The sequence below is a fragment of the Castanea sativa genome, chromosome 1 (genome assembly GCF_040712315.1).
Source record: "Castanea sativa cultivar Marrone di Chiusa Pesio chromosome 1, ASM4071231v1".
Taxonomy (NCBI): Eukaryota; Viridiplantae; Streptophyta; class Magnoliopsida; order Fagales; family Fagaceae; genus Castanea; species Castanea sativa.
In genome coordinates, this window is record NC_134013.1 from 10,384,133 (window position 1) to 10,403,571 (window position 19,439).

Sequence of the window (19,439 nt, forward strand, 5' to 3'; positions counted from 1 at the left end):
AAAAAACCATTTTTCCAACACTTTACACCTCAAACAAAATATCTTCTCTACATAAAAAAAAAAAACAGAAAATACAATCACTTTATAAAAAAAATAAGGAACACAAAAAATCCAAAGTTGCAAAAGAGAGAGAAGATAATAATGAATAAAAAACAAAGACGGCACGCTCCATGAAGAAACGGAGAAAGCAACAATAATGGACTATAGTCCGTCGTTACTTATTATTAATCCATTGTTGTTTTGTATAGCTCAACTTGCAGCAAATAAAATCACACCACGTGTCAAAACCACATTTGCAACCCAAAACCAAACCTACCATCTTATCGGAACTATATTTACACTCCAAAGTCCAAACAACATGCGAAATATCTCACACTCACAACACAGTGTTTGCTTGCAACAACGTTAAATGGACCGTTCTTTTCTCTTCAGCCTCTTGCTCTTATCCTCTGTGGTCGCGTCCACCGTTTCTGCCGATGAAATCAACGGCGATGATCTTCTGATCGAGCAAGTGGTGTCGTCATCGGACGGCGGTGACGATCCTCTCCTCCACGCGGAGCACCACTTCTCGAGCTTCAAGGCGAGGTTTGGGAAAAGCTATGGGAGCGTAGAGGAGCACGATTACAGGTTCGGCGTGTTCAAGGCGAACCTGCGCAGAGCCAAGATTCACCAGAAGCTGGACCCCAGCGCTGAACACGGTGTCACCAAGTTCTCGGATCTCACTCCGGCTGAGTTCCGGCGAAACTTTCTTGGGTTGAAGCGGCTTCGGTTGCCTTCCGATGCTCAGAAGGCTCCTATTCTTCCCACCAACGATCTCCCCACCGACTTTGACTGGCGTGATCACGGCGCCGTCACTGGCATCAAAGACCAGGTTTTCAAACTATTCAATAATAATAACCAGAATTTTGATTTCTACAATTTTGGATTGAGTTAAAAGAAATTTGAATCATTTAATTTTTCTTTATACTAAATTATATATGACTTTTAATCGGTTTTCAATTTCAGTTTTTTTTTTTTTTTAAAGATACCCTTCGAGTAGTTCTGTCCAATCTTCAATTTGTTGAACTTAATTGTGGGGATTGGATGGAAATAAATGAATAAATGAAAAAGACTGAAACTTCAAATGATTGAATTGAAAATAGATCAAAGTTCGTGTACTGGTTGTTTTGGTGGTGAGTTCCACTTAGTTCAATTGGTTAAGTCTTTCATCATCGGATTAGGAATTTGGAATTGGAGTTCAAACCTGCCTACACCATAATCATCATGAACTGTTGAAATTCTATTGTATCTATAAATAAATAATACTGTAATAAAAAAGTTTGTTTTGGTAAACTTAATTTTGCTGATTGGATAGAAGGACATAGAAGTTGGATGACTGAATAAAACAAATAAAATTTAAAAGACTGAAATAAAAATAGATGGAATTTAAAAAAGGATATAAGTTGTAATTTAGGTTGTTTTTTTTTTTTTTTTAATTGGTTATTGCTCCAACTTATTGTCGAAGCAAAGGAATTTCTACCCAAAAAATATACGTGGGCAGTGATCCCAACTCATTTAAGCTTTTAGGGGACAACTCTGTTACTAAGATTTTGTTATTTTTTTTTTTTTTTAATATTGTTTTTTAAATATAACAGGAGAATTTATGGATGAGATAGGAAATGAAATTGGAATGATATGAAATTTGGTTGGTGTGATCAGTATGAAGAGAGCATGCAATCTATATGTGGGATTAACCAATTTTTAATCTAATTTAATAAGTGGTGTAGCTTGAGATGAAGAATTATTTGTTATTATATTAATTTTAGTTCTAATTTATAAAGTTTGAGCTATATGGATATGATATTTATATATATTGTTGGGAATCAGGGTGCTTGTGGATCGTGCTGGGCGTTTAGTACTACAGGGGCATTGGAAGGAGCTCATTTTTTGGAGACTGGGGAGCTAGTGAGCCTCAGTGAGCAACAGCTTGTGGATTGTGACCATGAGGTTTGGTTTTTCTCCTTCCTTTCTGTTTGTTTGTTCCTATTTTTGGGGTTGTGGTAAATTTGTCCTTATAGTTTTTACTTTTTTATTGTTAGGAAAATGGTTAAGATATTATAAATTTTTGTTATATAAAGTCTACAAATTGACATGATAGTAAATGTGATTGGTGTCACTTCGATACTAATAAATACTTGTTTTAGAGCCTCAATTTACAAAAATCGGAACGTAGTTTTAGTAGTATGGATTTAGAACACAGTGAACACACCAATATTGAATTTTTTTTTTCTTCTTCTTTGGCTCGAAATTTGTTGTGCGGTCAGTAAAAGTTATAAATTGCAATAAAATAGAGTAATTTGGTCATAATATTTGAGTTCTCTTTGTCATGATGTTAGCGAGGAGTATGATTTTAAGAGCATGTCTGAATTGGTTTTTTTTTTTATTTTTAATAGATGAGTTGTTTGAATTGGTTCTATAACCGGACAAACCATATTAAATCTAAAGTTTTAAGCTTCCCATAAAAATTGCTACTTGACGTAAGCATATATAGGCTAAGTTTCAAAAAAAATATAGGCTATGTTTCAAATTGTCACTCATTGTTGATGGTAAATGAGCTTTAGACTCAATTCTTGTGCTTTTAATATTTGAAAATCTTCTAATTTTTAATGAAGATATCATGTGATACTCCAAAGCACGTGGTTCTTTTTAAGAGATGGTCAGCTAACTGGGGTCTTGCCCCAATTTCATCCAGCATTAAAAAAACACTTAAAACAGTTTATCTCAAAATAGAGTAATGCAGCCTCCACAAACAGCACAGAAATGGAAGTCATCAAACCTGGAAAAGAAACAAAACAAAAATTAAAGTTTGGGCATGTAGTTCATTATACCCGTGTCACACTCACAGATGACTAGCATGTCTTGGCAAGACTAAAACTTAACCCATTGATCTTGTATATCCATAACTATTCTGAAGTTTGACAACCTAGCTAGTGTGAGAGAAAAACCAAAATATTACTATTTCTAAGCATCCATCTTGTGTCACATTGATTGCTTCAGATGATTACTATCAGTATGGTCTTGTCTTAGATAACCCCTGTAATTTTTTTGCAGTGTGATCCCGAGGAATATGGTGCATGCGACTCAGGCTGCAATGGTGGGCTGATGACTTCTGCCTTTGAGTACACGCTCAAGGCTGGTGGACTTGAGAAAGAGGAGGATTATCCTTACACTGGAACCGATCGTGGCACCTGCAAATTTGACAAGGACAAAATTGTTGCTTCTGTAGCTAACTTCAGTGTCGTTTCAATTGATGAAGAACAAATTGCCGCGAATTTGGTTAAGAATGGCCCTCTTGCAAGTAATTACCAATTAACCTTCTTCGAAACCTAGTCAATTGTTTTCATTTCCATTTTATTTGTTTTCTTCTATGGTTGTGTGCACTGATGTTGAAATTATGATAGGCTGTGTAAACTGTATTCATTGTTAATCTACCAGTTTTATTTGAACAATGGGGTTAAGAATGATAGAGTAAATCATTGATGGATGGAAATAAATAATGACTCTTTTGCTCTGTATTGTGCAGTTGGCATCAATGCAGTATTCATGCAGACTTACATTGGAAAAGTTTCATGCCCATACATCTGTGGGAAGCAATTGGATCACGGGGTGCTTCTAGTGGGCTATGGTTCTGCTGGTTATGCTCCTATCCGGTTCAAGGAAAAGCCATTCTGGATCATAAAGAACTCTTGGGGAGAAAACTGGGGAGAGAATGGATATTACAAGATCTGCAGGGGTCGTAACGTATGCGGAGTGGATTCAATGGTCTCAACTGTGGCTGCTATACATACCACCAGTGACTAGATTATGAAGTTCATTGGCGGGTACCATGTTAGGCAAGTGAAGCAGTTGTAAATATTAAGGTGATAATATGTATTAAGATGACTTCCTAGACTTGTAGCAGCTCTTGATGCTCCCATCAACTTGCCCAGAAAGTTGTCTTGCTCTCTTTGCTAGTTTGTGTCATAGTTTTCTATTTTAAAAACTTAGTTATTATACATATTTATTATATGCCCCCTTGGCTCAAATCTCTGGAACTGTATGCTTCGGTGGTGATGGTGCATTGGTGTGTAAATGAAGCTTGATGCCATGTGATGTAGTGGGATGGTTAATTATGGTTTGCTACATCATGATTTGGATTGAAAAATAATGAGTGATGTATTATGTTTATAGCATGCCAACATATGTTAGAATTTGACTACTTTTAATATTTGATTTAATCTTGATGTGTGCCAAAAAAAAAAAAGAGCCATATTTTCAACTATCATATGGAACCATGGCTCAGATCCATTCAGGGGCTATCAGTGAACTGAAATCAATTAGCAAAAGGTAAATTATCCGTAAGGAAATATGAATATCTAATGTGAGAATTATTACAGTTTATTTGGCATCTGAAACAGCTCAATGACAGCCTCTAAATATGCGAAATGACAGTAATGGTAAGTCTTCAAAGTAAGATGTCTATCCAGCCAAAAAAAAAAAGAAGGTAAGACGACTATCTAGAACAAATTTACAAATTATAGAAATTTCTTATGATTTTTTGTGAAAATGTTATAAAAATGTTGTAAACGTAACACTTTTCCATAAGAGGAATGTTATGTCCACAACACGTTTTGTAAACTTGTCAAAATCTACCTCATCCAATTTTTCAGTCATCAAGTGTAACAGAAATTTTAACAAACTAGTTTTATATATGGCAGCAATAGTTTAAAATCATTCATTAATTAAGTAATCATTAAGAACAATTACAGCTCCCTTATCTTCACAACAGCTCTACAGAAAAAGGCAGCAGGCAATTGTACAAGCAGCTACAACAGACATATATCAGCCTAGCAAATAATAATCAAGTAATTTTTTTTAACTGTAATATGGGAGAAACGATTAGCATATTCTCCAGTTGCATGTAGATTCCTAACAAGTAACAATATACATGAACAATGATTGGCAGCCTTATTGGCAAGGCTCTTTGTTTAAAAGAATAAGCACCTGGAAGTGGGAAGTGGGAAGTGGGCAAGGAATTGTGAGAAAATTGCTATGTTACCTTTCTAAATCTACTTCATATGAAAGAATTGATGAATTATATACTTCAGAAATTTTAATACGATCAATATTGTCTCCTATCTTTTAGCTTTTGACCAAACTCATAGCGCTGTATCATTCATCCTCCTCACCAAGTAATGCAAATGAAAACGGATGGAATTTATAACCGTCTCCCTGGTAGAACTTGTTCTGGAACTCCACCCAATGAAGTCGTAATGCATGCAGGAATGCACTTAGTGTTTCCATCACTAGTAGCACACCAACAGTTGCAAATACAAAAACGATAATGCCAATAATAAGAACAATGACATTGTTGAACCTGCAATCATTTGCAAGACATTCAATACTGAATCGTAAGAAATTTGTTGTTTTTGCTATAAAAAGCATGAGTAAATAAACTTACCCCCAGGCTAGAAGTAGAACCTTGTCATAGAATACACTAGACAACTCTGAATGAGCTAGACTGAACAAAGAAAAAAGTTATACAAGTCAGAGGATGAAGACTTGATACTGAAAACTAGAATTAGGATCTGTTTAAAGAACGTGATTTCAATCGTGAAAAGATGCACCCATAAGGGCTACAAAGGTTTTCATAATGAAGACATGCAGCCTGTAGGCCAGAACAGGTCAGATCTTGTCTCAAGGAATCACAGTTTTTCATATAAAGCCTTATCCATTAGGCCTTGCTCATGTCAAACTCCCATGCATTGTACCCATTATACTGCATGCTTCACTACCTTTTATGTACCAGCACTATGTTTAATGAGGAAACATGCAAGAACAATGTATACTCATGCATGTTAGGATGCACACTTCAGTTGAATTCCATGAAATGATTTGAGGTTTTTGACTACCTACCTGAGGGCCCATAAACGTAGATATGAAGCTGTATTAGACACCGCTCCGAGCACAAACTCTATGGTATGTATAAGTTGGTGTACAAAGACCTCACTGAACTCAAATTCCTCATCACCATGGGAATCATGATCAGATTCCATTTCAAGAGGGTCATCAATGCTGTGAAGTAATGCATAGGATTTACCTTGGTGCCTCTGACAAAACATGACATTGATGATAGAAGGTCAAAACAAGCAGAGAAAATAAAACAAAAACTACTACAATAAAAATAATAATATGAAACTACGTGGATAGAAGTTTTCGGCATACTTCTTCATTTTGTTTCTTCAAGAGAAAAGGTTTTGGAAACAGCATCCATGGTACAGCAACAAGGGCTGATAGTAGTAACAGAAGCTGGTAATGAAAAAATGGACGTGTTAAGAATGAGTGTCTTTGTCTTGTGCAGCATGGGAAAATTTCTACATAATCAGTATTTAATAGAAGAAGAAAAAAAAAAAGAACCTGAAGGAATTTCTGACCAACAAAAAGTTGATTTTCACCCAGATCATCAGTAGGACTCAGGAACATGTATATCATCACATGATAAAGATCAGCTTGTGAACCAGTGCACCATTTCACAATAATGAGGAGCGAAAGGTAGCCAAACAGGCTGTTTAAGAATATCAACTGGGGAACAAATTGGTACCTAAAGCAAATACATGATTAATAATATAACACTTAACAATCACCATTGTGATATCAAATAAAAACATATTCTTCGCAAGCTAGAAATATAAATTTAAGAGAGAGAGAGAGAGAGAGAGAGAGTATGTTCGTGCAATTATGGATGTACATGCACGTTCAGATATATATGTTATCTTAAAAATTCTTCAGTAGCTTTACCAAAGAACAATACAGAAATAGACACTTCTAATAAATCTTACAAAGGTAGTGTGCTCCACACATGCATGAATGCATGCAAAGATCAACTTGAGCAGTATAGCATACCAGATATTTATGTCATCTCCATAGAATTTTGCATTGAAGTAACTCAGTATAATTCCAAGATTCATCTGGGCTACTCCAAGTAGAATTGACATCTTCATCTTCAATGAGTTAAGAAATGGTAACTCACTACGGGTACCATGCCACTTAGGGTCCACGCCAAAAGGATATGTGTTACGCACCTTTATTAGACCCACAGTATAAGCATCACTGTGACAAAAAGGACTAGTGTAACTAACTTAACAAGGAAAACATATTTACAAATATGTAATATTTCGTACTAATTCAGTACCTGCAGGATGGGTCACGACATCCATAGGCAGAGGGCCCAAATAATTCAAATGGGACTGAAAAAAACTCATTATATATCAATCCTGTGTAGATTGAGAACAACGCCATCATCAAGATAACATAACGGCCACCAAAAGTCATTTCTATGATGTCTCCAAGTTTCTGTTGTTAGCAAAATCAAATAAGCTCAAATGAAACACTTACAAGGAAAGAACAGAGTTTACAGACAACAAGAAAGACAAGCAGCAATTACCTGACTGGAAAGTTTCTTTTCTCTGATTATGAAATATAATGTTGCCAGCAACAAGCATATACCATGGCCCCAATCACCAAACATAACAGCAAAAAGGAAAGGGAATGTGATAATTGTGTATACACCAGGATTTGCTTCCTGATACTTTGCAACCCTGCAAAAACATCGCACTAGCTAATTACTCCAGCATGCAGCATATCTCTTTTTATATGAAGCTTGTTGACTGAAAAATGAACAATCTTTAGTGATGAATAACATAATATTAACTCTTGATCATCAAATTCTTAAATTCTTATTTATAAATTTAAAAAAAAAAAAAAAACAGTTACACAACCTCGAGAATGGTTGTTAGGTAAATTCTTTTAAGCTTGAGCTTTTTTGTACATCAAGTTTTCACATAAATCAATTGTTTTCCTACAAATATAGAAGAGTAAAAAAATACTACAGAGAGAAGAAAGAGACATTGGTTGATTACAACATAAATCATAAATCCTCGTGGGGGGGGGGGGGGGGGGGGGGGAATTAGAAGGGAGAAATTAAAAAGATTTTATGAGGAAAAATATGGACAGGTGTCAAAAGCGGGAGAGTCCACTAGCAAGCCTTTGTTATACTTAAATGGCATATCATTGGCAATGACAATAAACAAGTCCACAAAAATAGTTTAACCAAATTTGGCATAACCCAAGAAATCCCAAATAACGAAAATCTAATAACCAAATCAATGTAAAAATCATTAGAGTCTTCAATGCAGTTGAAAATAATTAGACAGATAAAATCAAATGTTTTTGGATGGTCTATGTGAAACTGCTAACAATATCATGTAATCAATATGTTATGACATTGGTATAATTCTTGTAAATATCTTGTGCACATGAGTTGCATCCCTTTTGCATTTCTTAATGAAATTACTAATTCAAAATATCAATTTGTCACAACTTGCAATACATGATCAGCTGTAAATCTCTCTCTCTCTCTCTCTCTCTCTCCACAAGTCAAATCATAGTTATTTCCCAAATACACTACTTTCCATTTTCAAATGTACAAAAAACAAAGAGTACAACATAACTTAAGAAAATAGGGGCCCGTTTGGTAACGTTGTTCTAGTAACATTGTTTAAGTTTTTTGGAAATACACGTGGGTGAAAAAAGTGTTGTGAAAATATGTGTTGTGTTGTTTAAACAACAAAAACTGTTATTTAAATACCCCTACCAAACACCCCCTAGAATTTCAAATGCATTTATTTTTTGGCAAGTAGGAATTATAGAAAATAGCATAAATACTGCAAGTACCATGCAAAATTTTCCATACAATACTATAAGATATCAAGTCACTAATAGATTTATGAATTCAAGATTTCCAACCCCCAGCAGATATTGCATTACACACCATAGCCATGGACAGCATAAGCATGGCCTCCCAAGGTAACTCACCCATATGCATCTACAATTTCTTGAAACGGAGAAGTAAACTTGTTTGTGCGAAAATAGGTCGGTGGTGATTCCTTTGTATGCAAAACCTGGAAAATGGCCCCAATTTGTGAGTTGCCGTCAAAGGTTGCCTGCTGGAGTGCATTTTGAATCTGGCAAATATCAAGACTAAGATTAATTAAGCAATCCCTTCAACAATATACTTCACATAAAGCTAATTCAGCAAGATTTATAAGTGAAATACACAGTGCAGTGTTAAATCAGTAAACAGATACTGGATAAAAGCACAAACCTGATTAGTTGCAAAAATAGGACACCAACCTTCTGCAACAAGACACTTCTTTGACACATCAAAGCTCAGCATATTTAAAGTGTGGTAAATGGACTTTTGCTTCTTCACCTATTAAGTTAGGAACAAACTTAAGTGCCAGAACAAAATGCAAAATGCATATACTCAAAGATCAATGCCAACACACATGCAGATACATAAGCATGCACACACATGAAAGAAAAAAAGTAGATAAATTCATATTCTTTAGCAATAAATGAAGGGATTAAAATATCAAATAAAGCGACTCAAACAAACCTGAAGGTTCCACTGCTCATATTCATATCCAATTGTCTGTAGTAGATTGTTCCTATGCAGCAGCCCTGCATCTATAGTAGTCTTCAGCTCTGAAAGTCTTCCAGACACCTAGAAATCAAAGTAAATACCAAATTAAGATCTCACTGAGGCTGTGACCTATTAGTTATTCACAATTAGAGAAACTGACTAAAGCTACAGCATTTCGTACAGTTTAACAAGGCATGAACAGCAGTGTTTACCAAATGGAACCCCCCTAAAGTCAAAACCCCTAAATAAGGGAGGTATTGAGATCAACCCATGTGCATCAAAGGAAGGCTAGCTCATGTTGTGTACCAACCGTTACCATTTGACCAAGAAATAGGAGTTTTTGTCCAATTTTTCCGTCCTACTTGCTTCTAAATTAAAATTCACCCTACACAATCCCTTTCTGCTTCTTTTCTTTCTTTTTCTTTTTTTTTTCCTTTTTTTTAATAATAATAATTAAAAAAAAAAAAGCTTCCCACTTTGTTTTGGCTGCACAGGGCACCGCGGGGGGGGGGGGGGGGGGGTAGGTTAGAGTGATGAGAACTTTATCCCACCTTCTAATGTTTTCAACATGGTTAGCAACTTTTTCCAATTCCTTCAATCAAGGAGCTGTTTCTTATGTAAGCAAGTAGGGATAGATGCTTCAGGTATTAATTTGAAGATGTGGCATTCAATTCTACCCCTAATAAAATGAAAATTTCACAGCATGTTACCCCTTAGGCACAAAATGTTGCATAATCACACTCATTCTAAGTCTTGTGATCTTTTTTTTTTTTGATAAGTAAGAGTGATATATAGAGCAAACCTAGAAAGGCTACTCTATGCATGAAGAACATAGAGCAAACCTAGAAAAAACAAGAGGAAGAAAACAGAACCAAAAAAAAAAAAAAAAAACCCAAACAACAGAAAAACTACAAAAGAGAAAGGGAGCTAAAAAGAAGAAGGGAGAGAGTCACTAGACGTGAGTCTTCAAGCCCTAGACCAATCAAAAAGAGTCCCATTAAAAGAAGCAAGCAATTGATCACCGGTGCTATCCAAATCCTCAAAAGTCCGCAAATTCCGCTCCTTCCAAACACACCATAGGATGCCCAATGGAACTAAATTCCAAATCTGAGACGAGTGCTTCCCCAACTAATTCTACCAGCCAAAAAGCAAATGTAGGATCGATCTAAGTATAACCCAAGACAAGCCAAAAGTTCTAAAGACAAAGCTCCATAACCGATAAGCCATCTCACAATGAAGAAGTAAGTGGTCTACCGTCTCTCCACAGTGACGGCACATAATGCACCAATCCACAAAATCCAATCTCCTCAATCTCAAGTTATCACCCGTTAGGATCTTATTCCAAGCTGCACACCAAACAAAGAAAAAAACTCGCCTAGGGGCCTTTACTGTCCATATAGCTTTCCAAGGAAAGACAATTGAGGGCACTAAATCCATACCATTAAGGACACCCATGAAATCAAACTAATTTCACTATCATGCTCAAAATGGAGAGTCTAAAGGAACGTGACCAATTGATGTGCTTTGAGCAATTAGGAAAGTTTCCTTATTTTGTAGCAAGTTATGAATGTGTTATACGTGCCAACAAAAAAATAAGAATATAACTAAAACATAAATAATAATGATAATTATAATAAAAATAATAATAATAAAGGAAGGTCCTCAAGAACACATGTTTATCATTGGATAACAAAATTGTATGACAGAGAATATAAAGAAATAATCAAGCTGCATATCCTGAAGCTTCTTATTTCTAATAAAAGACAGTCAACAATCCCTTAAAGAGAAGCATTCATACCTCTGTGATCATCTGAAGTTGTTTGCCTAAGTCATCCGCAAAGGGGTAACGGTTTGCTCCAAAAGCATCACATATTTTCAGAATTTTGTTCTTTGCTCTGTCTCCAGAATAGAAGATAACAAAAACATTTTTATCAACCTGCCAATTGATACGATTATCAATTTCCCAATTAAAAAGTCAATTCATAAAATTGGTATTCGTGCATTGGGTACAACCTTTTTTTAGTAATCGTGAAGGAGATAAACCTTGATATTGGAAGAAAAATTTGCTATAATGATAATATAAATATAGATATCATATGCAAATTATCAGATTATGTACAATTGAACTAAGAGCCATAAATTCCACTGCACACACTAGCGGAGCCAGAGGGGGGCGAGGGGGGGCACCTGCCCCCCCTGACTCCTAATTTTTTTTTTTTTTTTTTTTTTTTTATTAGTAATATTAAAAAAAAAAAAAAAAAAAAAAAAAAAAAAAAAAAAAAACTTCTACTTGTGAAACTTGAAAGTGACCAAACCACCTATTTCACTATTTTTTTGTTTTTATTTTATATCATTATTTACACCATTTTTACTATTTATGATACTTTTCACAGCATTTTATCTTTGAATGATGCTAGAGATGTTACAAATTTTACTACTTATGTCTTACAAATTGGCATGTCACCAATCACAAAAAATAATTTCAAACATTTATTCATTATATTTTTTAAGTAACACTAATCATATTTTTACTCCATCAGTTTGTAAATTTTTTAGTAGCTATGAATTGGTTGTTTTTGTTTATTTATTTTAATAGTATGAAATATATTCATATTTGCGTACAATTGTTTATTTATTTTGTTATTATTGTTGATTAATATTTTTTAGATAAATTTTACTTTTAATATCGTCTTTTAATTTTGCCACCTCTAGACTAAAATTCTAGCTCCGCCACTGACTGCACAACTATACTTTTTAAATGGCAACACATTCAAAGCAAAACAAAAAGAGACGCGTCCATAGTATCATATGGAGCAACAAGTTGGATAGCTCTCATCAAGTTGTCTCTTTTCCAACTATTAAGTGACCAATATAACCCTACAGGCATGTTAAAATTAAGTAGAAAAATTTAACACAAATGAGAAAAGATTGACATTTAGCTGTGCTTGAATTGTCCCACCATGTGTGGAGTGCATTGTGGAGGGCCATAAAGAAACACATGTTTATGCCCCTCTAAAAGTTGACAATTTACAATTATAAGTTCTGGAATTAACCTTCTCTACTGAAACAGGATCAATGACAGGATCTTCCACCACAGCTTGCTTCAAAAACACATTACCCCTAGTTGCGCGAAATAAAATCCTTTCAAAAGCCATGGATTTTACTCTTGGAACAAGACCACTAACAAACCCCAGCTTAACTTGCTTCAATGGGTCTGTTGTCATTTCCTACAAACACCAAATCCCTAAGTATCATGCAAAGGAAAAACAAAAGATCTTTAGGTAATGTCAAAAAAGGATATATAACTAGAAAGCTTTTACCTGTTCCAGTAATAAAGGACTGTCCATGGATCCTTCACCAATGTGCTGCACTTCAATTTCTCTCTGCTGAGCTGCGGCATTGCCTTGAGCTGAATGGAAAAACTCACCAGCCTGAAATGAGAAAAGAGCTCACAGTTCACTTCATATCTTTGGAAATATAAGAAAAAAAGAACGCCATTCTAACTGAAATAAATCTCTTCTGCCTAACAGCCTAAGAAGCAAATATTTTCAGCAATGAATCAGAGGTGAATGTGATCATATGACCTTAGCAATTTTCTTCTGCATAGAAGTATGCAAGGGAGAGAGAGAGAGAGAGATCATAATTTAAAATAAGCAGAATACTTATGCACTACACAGCTACAAATAAGCAAGGATAACGGCAGAGTATTGCCAATAGGCTTTTAAGTTCTGAATACAATGAAGCTATTTTAGTTCAAATGCTCTTAAAACCTAGTTGAAAAGGAGAAAAGCAACCCAAACCTTCTGCAGAACAAGCTTATATTCTATTAGCTCATTATAAGACCGTTGTAACTTTTCATTGTTTCCATTCATCTCTAACAGCTCAGCTTCAAGTTCTCCAAGTTTGACCTGTAACCCACACACACACACACACACACACACACACACACAAAGATTTATTCCATTATAAGACATCAGAAGTTTTAGAGACATTTGAAAAAACCAAAATTTCAATTTTACAATATATAGCAACCTCCAAGTTGTCCAGATCAATATCACTGCTTCTAGTAATTCTTGTTGAGGGTGACAAACCAGCTTTTGTCATTTGTTCCTTGAATAAACGTAGCTTGCGAGCCATTTCCCCACATCTTTTAACCTGCATGGTAGAAAAACACACACATTCATAGATGCATAACATAGATATAGAATTCTTTTAATTAAAAAAAAATCATATATAATCAAAATTATATGAGAACTCAAGCCATATTTCAAAAAATAATGGCAGTTAATTTTTGAATTGTCCAATATCCAAGGGGCATAAAATCAATGGGAATGAACATAGCAGAGTTCACACTTTATAGATTGTATTAATAGAGAGATGGGAGAACAAATTCTATTGTTCACACTCACTAAATTCAGACTGTAACAGTCTCAACATTACTATAAAAAATTTCCATAACTTACCACCGGGTGAAACCTGCAAAAGAAATACACCTATAAAAGAAAATAGATTACATGTTCAACCTTGTTTTATTTTTTTGTCAAATAAGCTCAAGCTTATTCATGAACTACTTGATTTACTTTTTCTTTTCCCATATATATGTGGTAAACACAACAACAACCACGTCATTCCAAATTTTTTTGGGTCAGCCTTGAATCCTTAGCAGATTAATCAAGGTCAGCCACATATATTCTTTTCCTCAATTCTATTCTATCCAAAGTCATAATTTCTGTAACTTCCTTAATTGACATATCATTTTTTCTGTATTCTTACTATTGACAACCTTGTAAAAAAGAACCTGTCATTGGTTAATTGGTGTTGCTTGTGCCATTGCGATGGAGAAACAGTGGATCACCTTTTACTCCATTGCAAGTTTGCACACACCTTATGGAGTGAAGTGTTATTGATGTTTGGTTTGTAGTGGGTGATGCCAAGAATAGTTGTTTGTCTTCTTTTTGCATGGGAGAATTATTTGGGGTTACACTCTTCTTCGGTCTAGAATATGGTTCTAGCCTGCTTGATATGGCTAATTTGAAGGGAATGAAATACCCGCACTTTAAAGGATGTTGAGAAATCTGGTCATTTTTTGAAGTCTTTGCTAGTTGGGACATTGTTTGGGTTGTCTCATATTTGGGGTTTTACATAATGTATTTCCATTTTTTATTTCATGCATTCTTTTTCTATTTGATTTGTTTGTTTTTGTTTATAGTACAATCTGCTCATCATCGTGGCATGATGTACTTTTTTTAATGAAAATATCTATTACCTATAAAAAAAAATATAAAAAAAAAGTTTAACTCTTTTTTTCTCCCTTAACCTAAACAACTCATTCTTTCTTGTCAGTGCATTAATTGCTCTCCTCTAAACATAACCAAACCATTTCGAGTGACTTTTCATCATCTTTTCATCAATAGTATCATAGAGCATATATAGTGTGCGTTTGGGAAGTAATGAAAATTATAAATTATTTCACTATTCAACTTATTTTTGGTACTATTCATGGCCCATTGCACTTTTTGGTACTATTCATGGGCCTACTGTACTATTTCAACTAACATTTACCTTTATCTACAGTACTTTCAGCCATAAGTTTTCAGTTTCAGCAAAATAAGTAGTATCCAAACAGACCCATAATCTTATAGCAATTCTACAAATTTTTCCTTTAAACTTGATAGGCATTCTCTAATCACACAATACACCTAATGCGCTTTCTCACTTCATCCACCCTGCTCTTATCCTATGATTCACATTTTCTTTGATCTCTCCATCTTTATAAAATATTGATTCAACATATTAAAAGCGTTCACTATTTTGTATCTCTTGACCATCGAGTCTTACTACCATTGCATCTTTGTTTTTACTTTTACTTACATTCTAAGTATTCTATTTTAGTTCTACTTAATCAAAAGAATTTATATTTTAGAGCATCTAACCATATTTCTAAACTTACCTTCCATATATAGTAAACACCATGACTAAAAAAAGTTACCATTCACAAATCTATGCTAATAGTTCATAACTAAATTAATGTTAAAATAATATTAAAAAGAACTTTTAAAAATTAGATTCATCAAACTTGTGTTGTTAAAAATTATCCATAATTTCCCCTACAAAATTGAATATATAATATCAATAAATTACAAAAAATACAAACTTACACAATCTAATCTCAAGTTTAAAAAGAAATATACATGTATATATAATATTATACATACTTAAATTGAGACTCATACTCACAATAAGCTTATTCACAAACATGTTATTATGTTTGAGCTTGAATCATTTAATGGTCAAGCCAAAATCTAAGCTTAAGCTTAGCTTATTTGTTAAATAAACAAATATAAGCAACATTTTCCAGACTCATTTCCCAAACTGAGACCAAGCTATTCATAAACAGCTCAATTCATTTAAAACCCTATATCTGGGACCAATTTTTCACATACATTATATTTTGATAGCATACATACATTTTTCTTTTTTGTTTACAACAACAAGTGCAAGAGGGGGATTCAAATCCATGATCTTTAAAGAAGAGGCGGACAATGCCACCAAACTGCAAGACTCTTGACACAAATACAAGGATCCTCGTCTTATGATTAAACAACACAAGCAGGCAACTCCAACAAAATAAGAAACCTAGGCTAGGGAAGTATACCTGAGCGGCATATGTCCTCTGGAACGGGCTCTTCTCTGGATTGAGCTGAAAAAAAGAAATAGATACACAAAATGAATTATATTTTATTATTTTCTATTTAAAAAATAAAAGAGTTGGCCAATTAGAGAAAACATCACAAAATTGACTCATTGCACTTACAATATTTTCACAACACTTTCCCGACAAATCCTAATAAGATAATACTGCTTCTAATTTGAATCCATCAATAAAATTACTATTTTGCCCACTACAACTAGTAACAACCGATCATTTAGGAGTTGTCATGTTTCTATAATTTAAAATATCATAAAAAAGAAAAGTTCAATCATGGATCAGCCAAGAAAAAGTCCAGTCTGAACAATGTACAATGAATTTCTCGTTTCTCAAGCTTTCTCTTCCATGATATCATTTTAGCTTAGCACATAGACATAGACCAAAACCAAAAAAGCTGGAATGGAACATGAAATATTTGCAATTCTTTCAATCATGATCTTCAGCAATAAGAAACATCCAATGAATATCAAATTCGAGGCATGGTAGAGCGGATCACAATGGATTTAAAAATAAAAAATAAAAATTGAAAAAATGTGAAGAAGAGGTTATTAGGTGCTAACATCTTTGAACTGAAAGAGGGCAAGGTCGCCGAGGTAGGAGATGGTGCGGTGAGCTGATTCGACGGGAATGATGAGTTGCGCCAATTGCATCGGCTCCGACCGTAGCAGATCCATAGTCGCAGTCGCACTTGCCCAACCTCCTCCTCTTCTCTCTCCCATTTTCTAAGCAACCAAATTCCTATGCTATACTATATACAAAAAACGCATATATACGTAATGATAAAGAGTACCTACCTACTCTTCTTTTTCTTCTTTTTTACCAGGAGCGAGGGAGATCAGATTCTGAGATTTAATTTATTGCTTTTATAAATGCGATTCGTTTTCGTTTACAATTACAGCACTGAACGCTGGAGATGGCTGGGCCTAGCTAGGCCCATTTGTAATATAACGTATAATATTGGTGGTTGGTGTTGGTCGGTGCTTGACTGCTTGTTACTAATTTTTTCTTTTTCTGTGTGTTCAGTTAGCCGTCGTTTTTCACGCGCTTGTGAGGTAGCTTTTGCTTTTCAAGAAGAATGAAATTATTTCAACCGAAAAAAAAAATTTTTTGAATTAAATTCTTTCAAACGACGCCGTTTTGGGTTTTAAGTGGCCCACTATCGTTTTCGGCATTAAGGTCCATGGAAAATTGTGGACTGCAGTGAATATTTCGAAGAGCCATGGGCTTTTTCATTTGGACCCAACGTACCAGTATGGCCTCTATAAATTGTAAACCCCATGTACTTCCGACTCTTCCCTCAAAAAAAAAAAAAGTACTTCCGACTCCAATATAATATAATTCACAACCCAAAAAAAAATTTATACTTATTTTCATTTTGGTTAAATTCAAAGTATAGTAAAATTAAATTCCTTATACTTTATTTTAAAGAATTGGCATTCCACCCCCTTAACCCCTTCTAATAACATATAAACAATATATATATGGGTGAACTAGGCCTGATGGACTAGGCCGACTGTACAAGCAAAGCCCGATACGAAGCCCAGGGCCCATTGAATGTGGTGAGTCTAAGATACAACGGAAAAACTGCTCCGGGCTTCCTTATATTTAACCTAACTACTAGTCAAGCACTGAGAGTTCAGCACGACCCTACTTGAGGGGTCCTTTTGGAATGGGGGATCTGAAACAGTTATGAAGGAATTATATACGCGGTCCAAAGGAGGCCAATAAAAGAGAGCCAATGATTATGAAAAGAATCCACTACCAAACCTTAGCCAACGTCTAAAACAAGTTCCAAGGGAATCCTCTAAAATCGTGAGGATCCCTTAGAATTCTGAGAGATGTGGGAACACATGAGTGAGTGGGAATAAAAATGATGGTCACCGCACTCACAGAGGGGTATAAAATGAGGTCTAGGCCATAGTTCTGGGGGTTAGAAAAAGGGGGGAAGGAAAGTGATAAGAGAGAAACTAGGAAAAAAGGGAAGAGGTAAGAAAAAGGGTAAGAGTTTAGAGTTTGAGGGAGGATAACAAAGTCTAAGTTGGAGCCCGTAGGTAGGATTGAGATTCAGTCTAGTAACCAATAAGTTGAGGGCCTAAGTACTTGCACATACACGAGGTCTTTGTCACCCACAATTGACACCATCTGTGGGAATCTTACTCTTATTGGGGGCTTCGAATTAGTCTGGCATTTGCGAATTATGTAAGACCCACAGGCTGGAGAGGGCTCTGTAGTGGGAAATTGTTCTAAGGCCTCATCACGGGGCCAAAGAAGGTTAAAAAGGGAGAGAAGAAGGGAGCAGCAACACATGCAAGATGGGCACAAGACGAGGGTGGATTCCAATGAAAGATCTTCTCAAGGGGAGAGATTCGTATCTTACATTCCCGAGCGATCTCGTTAGGGTGATCGCGAAAGGGGGCTAGAGAACCTGCGAAAGCAGGTGAATGATTTGGAGATCGAGCTTAAGGGTCGACGCCATAGAAGGGAGCAGGACGACTTGTCCTTCAACTTTGATTACATTTCGGAGGCATCCTCCTGAGGTAGTGGTTCAAACCAGTCAAGGGAAAGATCCTACGAAACAGCAGAGCAACGTAGTGAGTCTCCCCACCATGGTCGGCATCATTATCATAACGCGACCCTCGATGCAATGAGTCGAATGCTAAGGAGGGCAGCTTACTCACCTTTCTCAGAGGACATAGAGCGCATAGAGATGACGAGGCAGTTTACTCCCCCACCGTTTACCATTTATGATGGAAAGACTGATCCGGTTGAACATGTAAGTCATTATATACATATGATGTCATTTTACTCTCATAGTGATGAGTTGATGTGCAAGGTTTTCCCATCTAGTATCGATCTAACCGCTATGAGATGGTTTAATGGGTTGAGAAAGGGTTCCATCAAGAGTTTCGAGGAGTTGATCCAAGAGTTCGGCACTAGGTTTATCACATGCAGCAAAGTACCACAACCCATAGATGCCTCATTATCCATGAGGATAAGGAGTAGGGAGACCCTTCGATTTTACACAAACAAATACTAGGAGCTCTATAATGAGATAGGCGGTGGTAATGAGCAGGCCGCTACCAGTACTTTCCGGTTAGGTCTTCTTGAGGATTCAAAGTTGAGGGACTCTTTAAACATGCGGCCACTTGAAAGAATGCACCAACTAATGAGAAGGATCAAGGAATTTAAAAGGTTAGAGGATTATCGCCTGCATGGCAAGGGTAAGGC

The 19,439-nt window shown here is 35.5% G+C and overlaps 2 protein-coding genes across 2 annotated transcripts; one reads left to right on the forward strand and one right to left on the reverse strand.

Annotated features, from left to right (window-relative positions):
• Positions 1-336: 336 nt before the first annotated feature.
• Positions 337-4,211, forward strand: LOC142620140 (cysteine proteinase 15A-like). Its single transcript, XM_075793558.1, has 4 exons — positions 337-871; positions 1,867-1,986; positions 3,091-3,337; positions 3,563-4,211. The coding sequence occupies exons 1-4, from the start codon at positions 410-412 to the stop codon at positions 3,838-3,840; spliced, it is 1,107 nt and encodes a 368-aa protein (XP_075649673.1). The 5' UTR covers positions 337-409; the 3' UTR covers positions 3,841-4,211.
• A 528-nt stretch (positions 4,212-4,739) lies between these two features.
• On the reverse strand, positions 4,740-17,053 carry LOC142620131 (V-type proton ATPase subunit a2-like). The gene is made up of 18 exons (XM_075793552.1): positions 16,772-17,053; positions 16,158-16,202; positions 13,535-13,657; positions 13,303-13,410; positions 12,823-12,933; positions 12,556-12,729; positions 11,301-11,438; positions 9,476-9,583; positions 9,182-9,289; positions 8,893-9,041; positions 7,463-7,616; positions 7,211-7,371; positions 6,922-7,128; positions 6,436-6,619; positions 6,244-6,327; positions 5,935-6,128; positions 5,480-5,539; positions 4,740-5,395 (listed from the first exon to the last, which is right to left on the reverse strand). Exons 1-18 carry the CDS (start codon positions 16,928-16,930, stop codon positions 5,191-5,193), a joined length of 2,472 nt encoding a protein of 823 aa, XP_075649667.1. The 5' UTR covers positions 16,931-17,053; the 3' UTR covers positions 4,740-5,190.
• Between the last annotated feature and the right edge of the window lie 2,386 nt (positions 17,054-19,439).

Bases quoted from the DNA above. Each gene is read 5' to 3' on its own strand.
- LOC142620140 (XM_075793558.1), top strand. From the start codon at position 410: ATGGACCGTTCTTTTCTCTTCAGCCTCTTGCTCTTATCCTCTGTGGTC. The intron at 872-1,866 runs GTTTTCAAACTA...GTTGGGAATCAG, and splicing joins TCACTGGCATCAAAGACCAG to GGTGCTTGTGGATCGTGCTG. The intron at 3,338-3,562 runs GTAATTACCAAT...TGTATTGTGCAG, and splicing joins TAAGAATGGCCCTCTTGCAA to TTGGCATCAATGCAGTATTC.
- LOC142620131 (XM_075793552.1), bottom strand. From the start codon at position 16,930: ATGGGAGAGAGAAGAGGAGGAGGTTGGGCAAGTGCGACTGCGACTATG. The intron at 16,203-16,771 runs GTTAGCACCTAA...TCTTTTTTTCAG, and splicing joins CCCTCTTTCAGTTCAAAGAT to CTCAATCCAGAGAAGAGCCC. The intron at 13,411-13,534 runs GTTGCTATATAT...TGTGGGTTACAG, and splicing joins TTGATCTGGACAACTTGGAG to GTCAAACTTGGAGAACTTGA.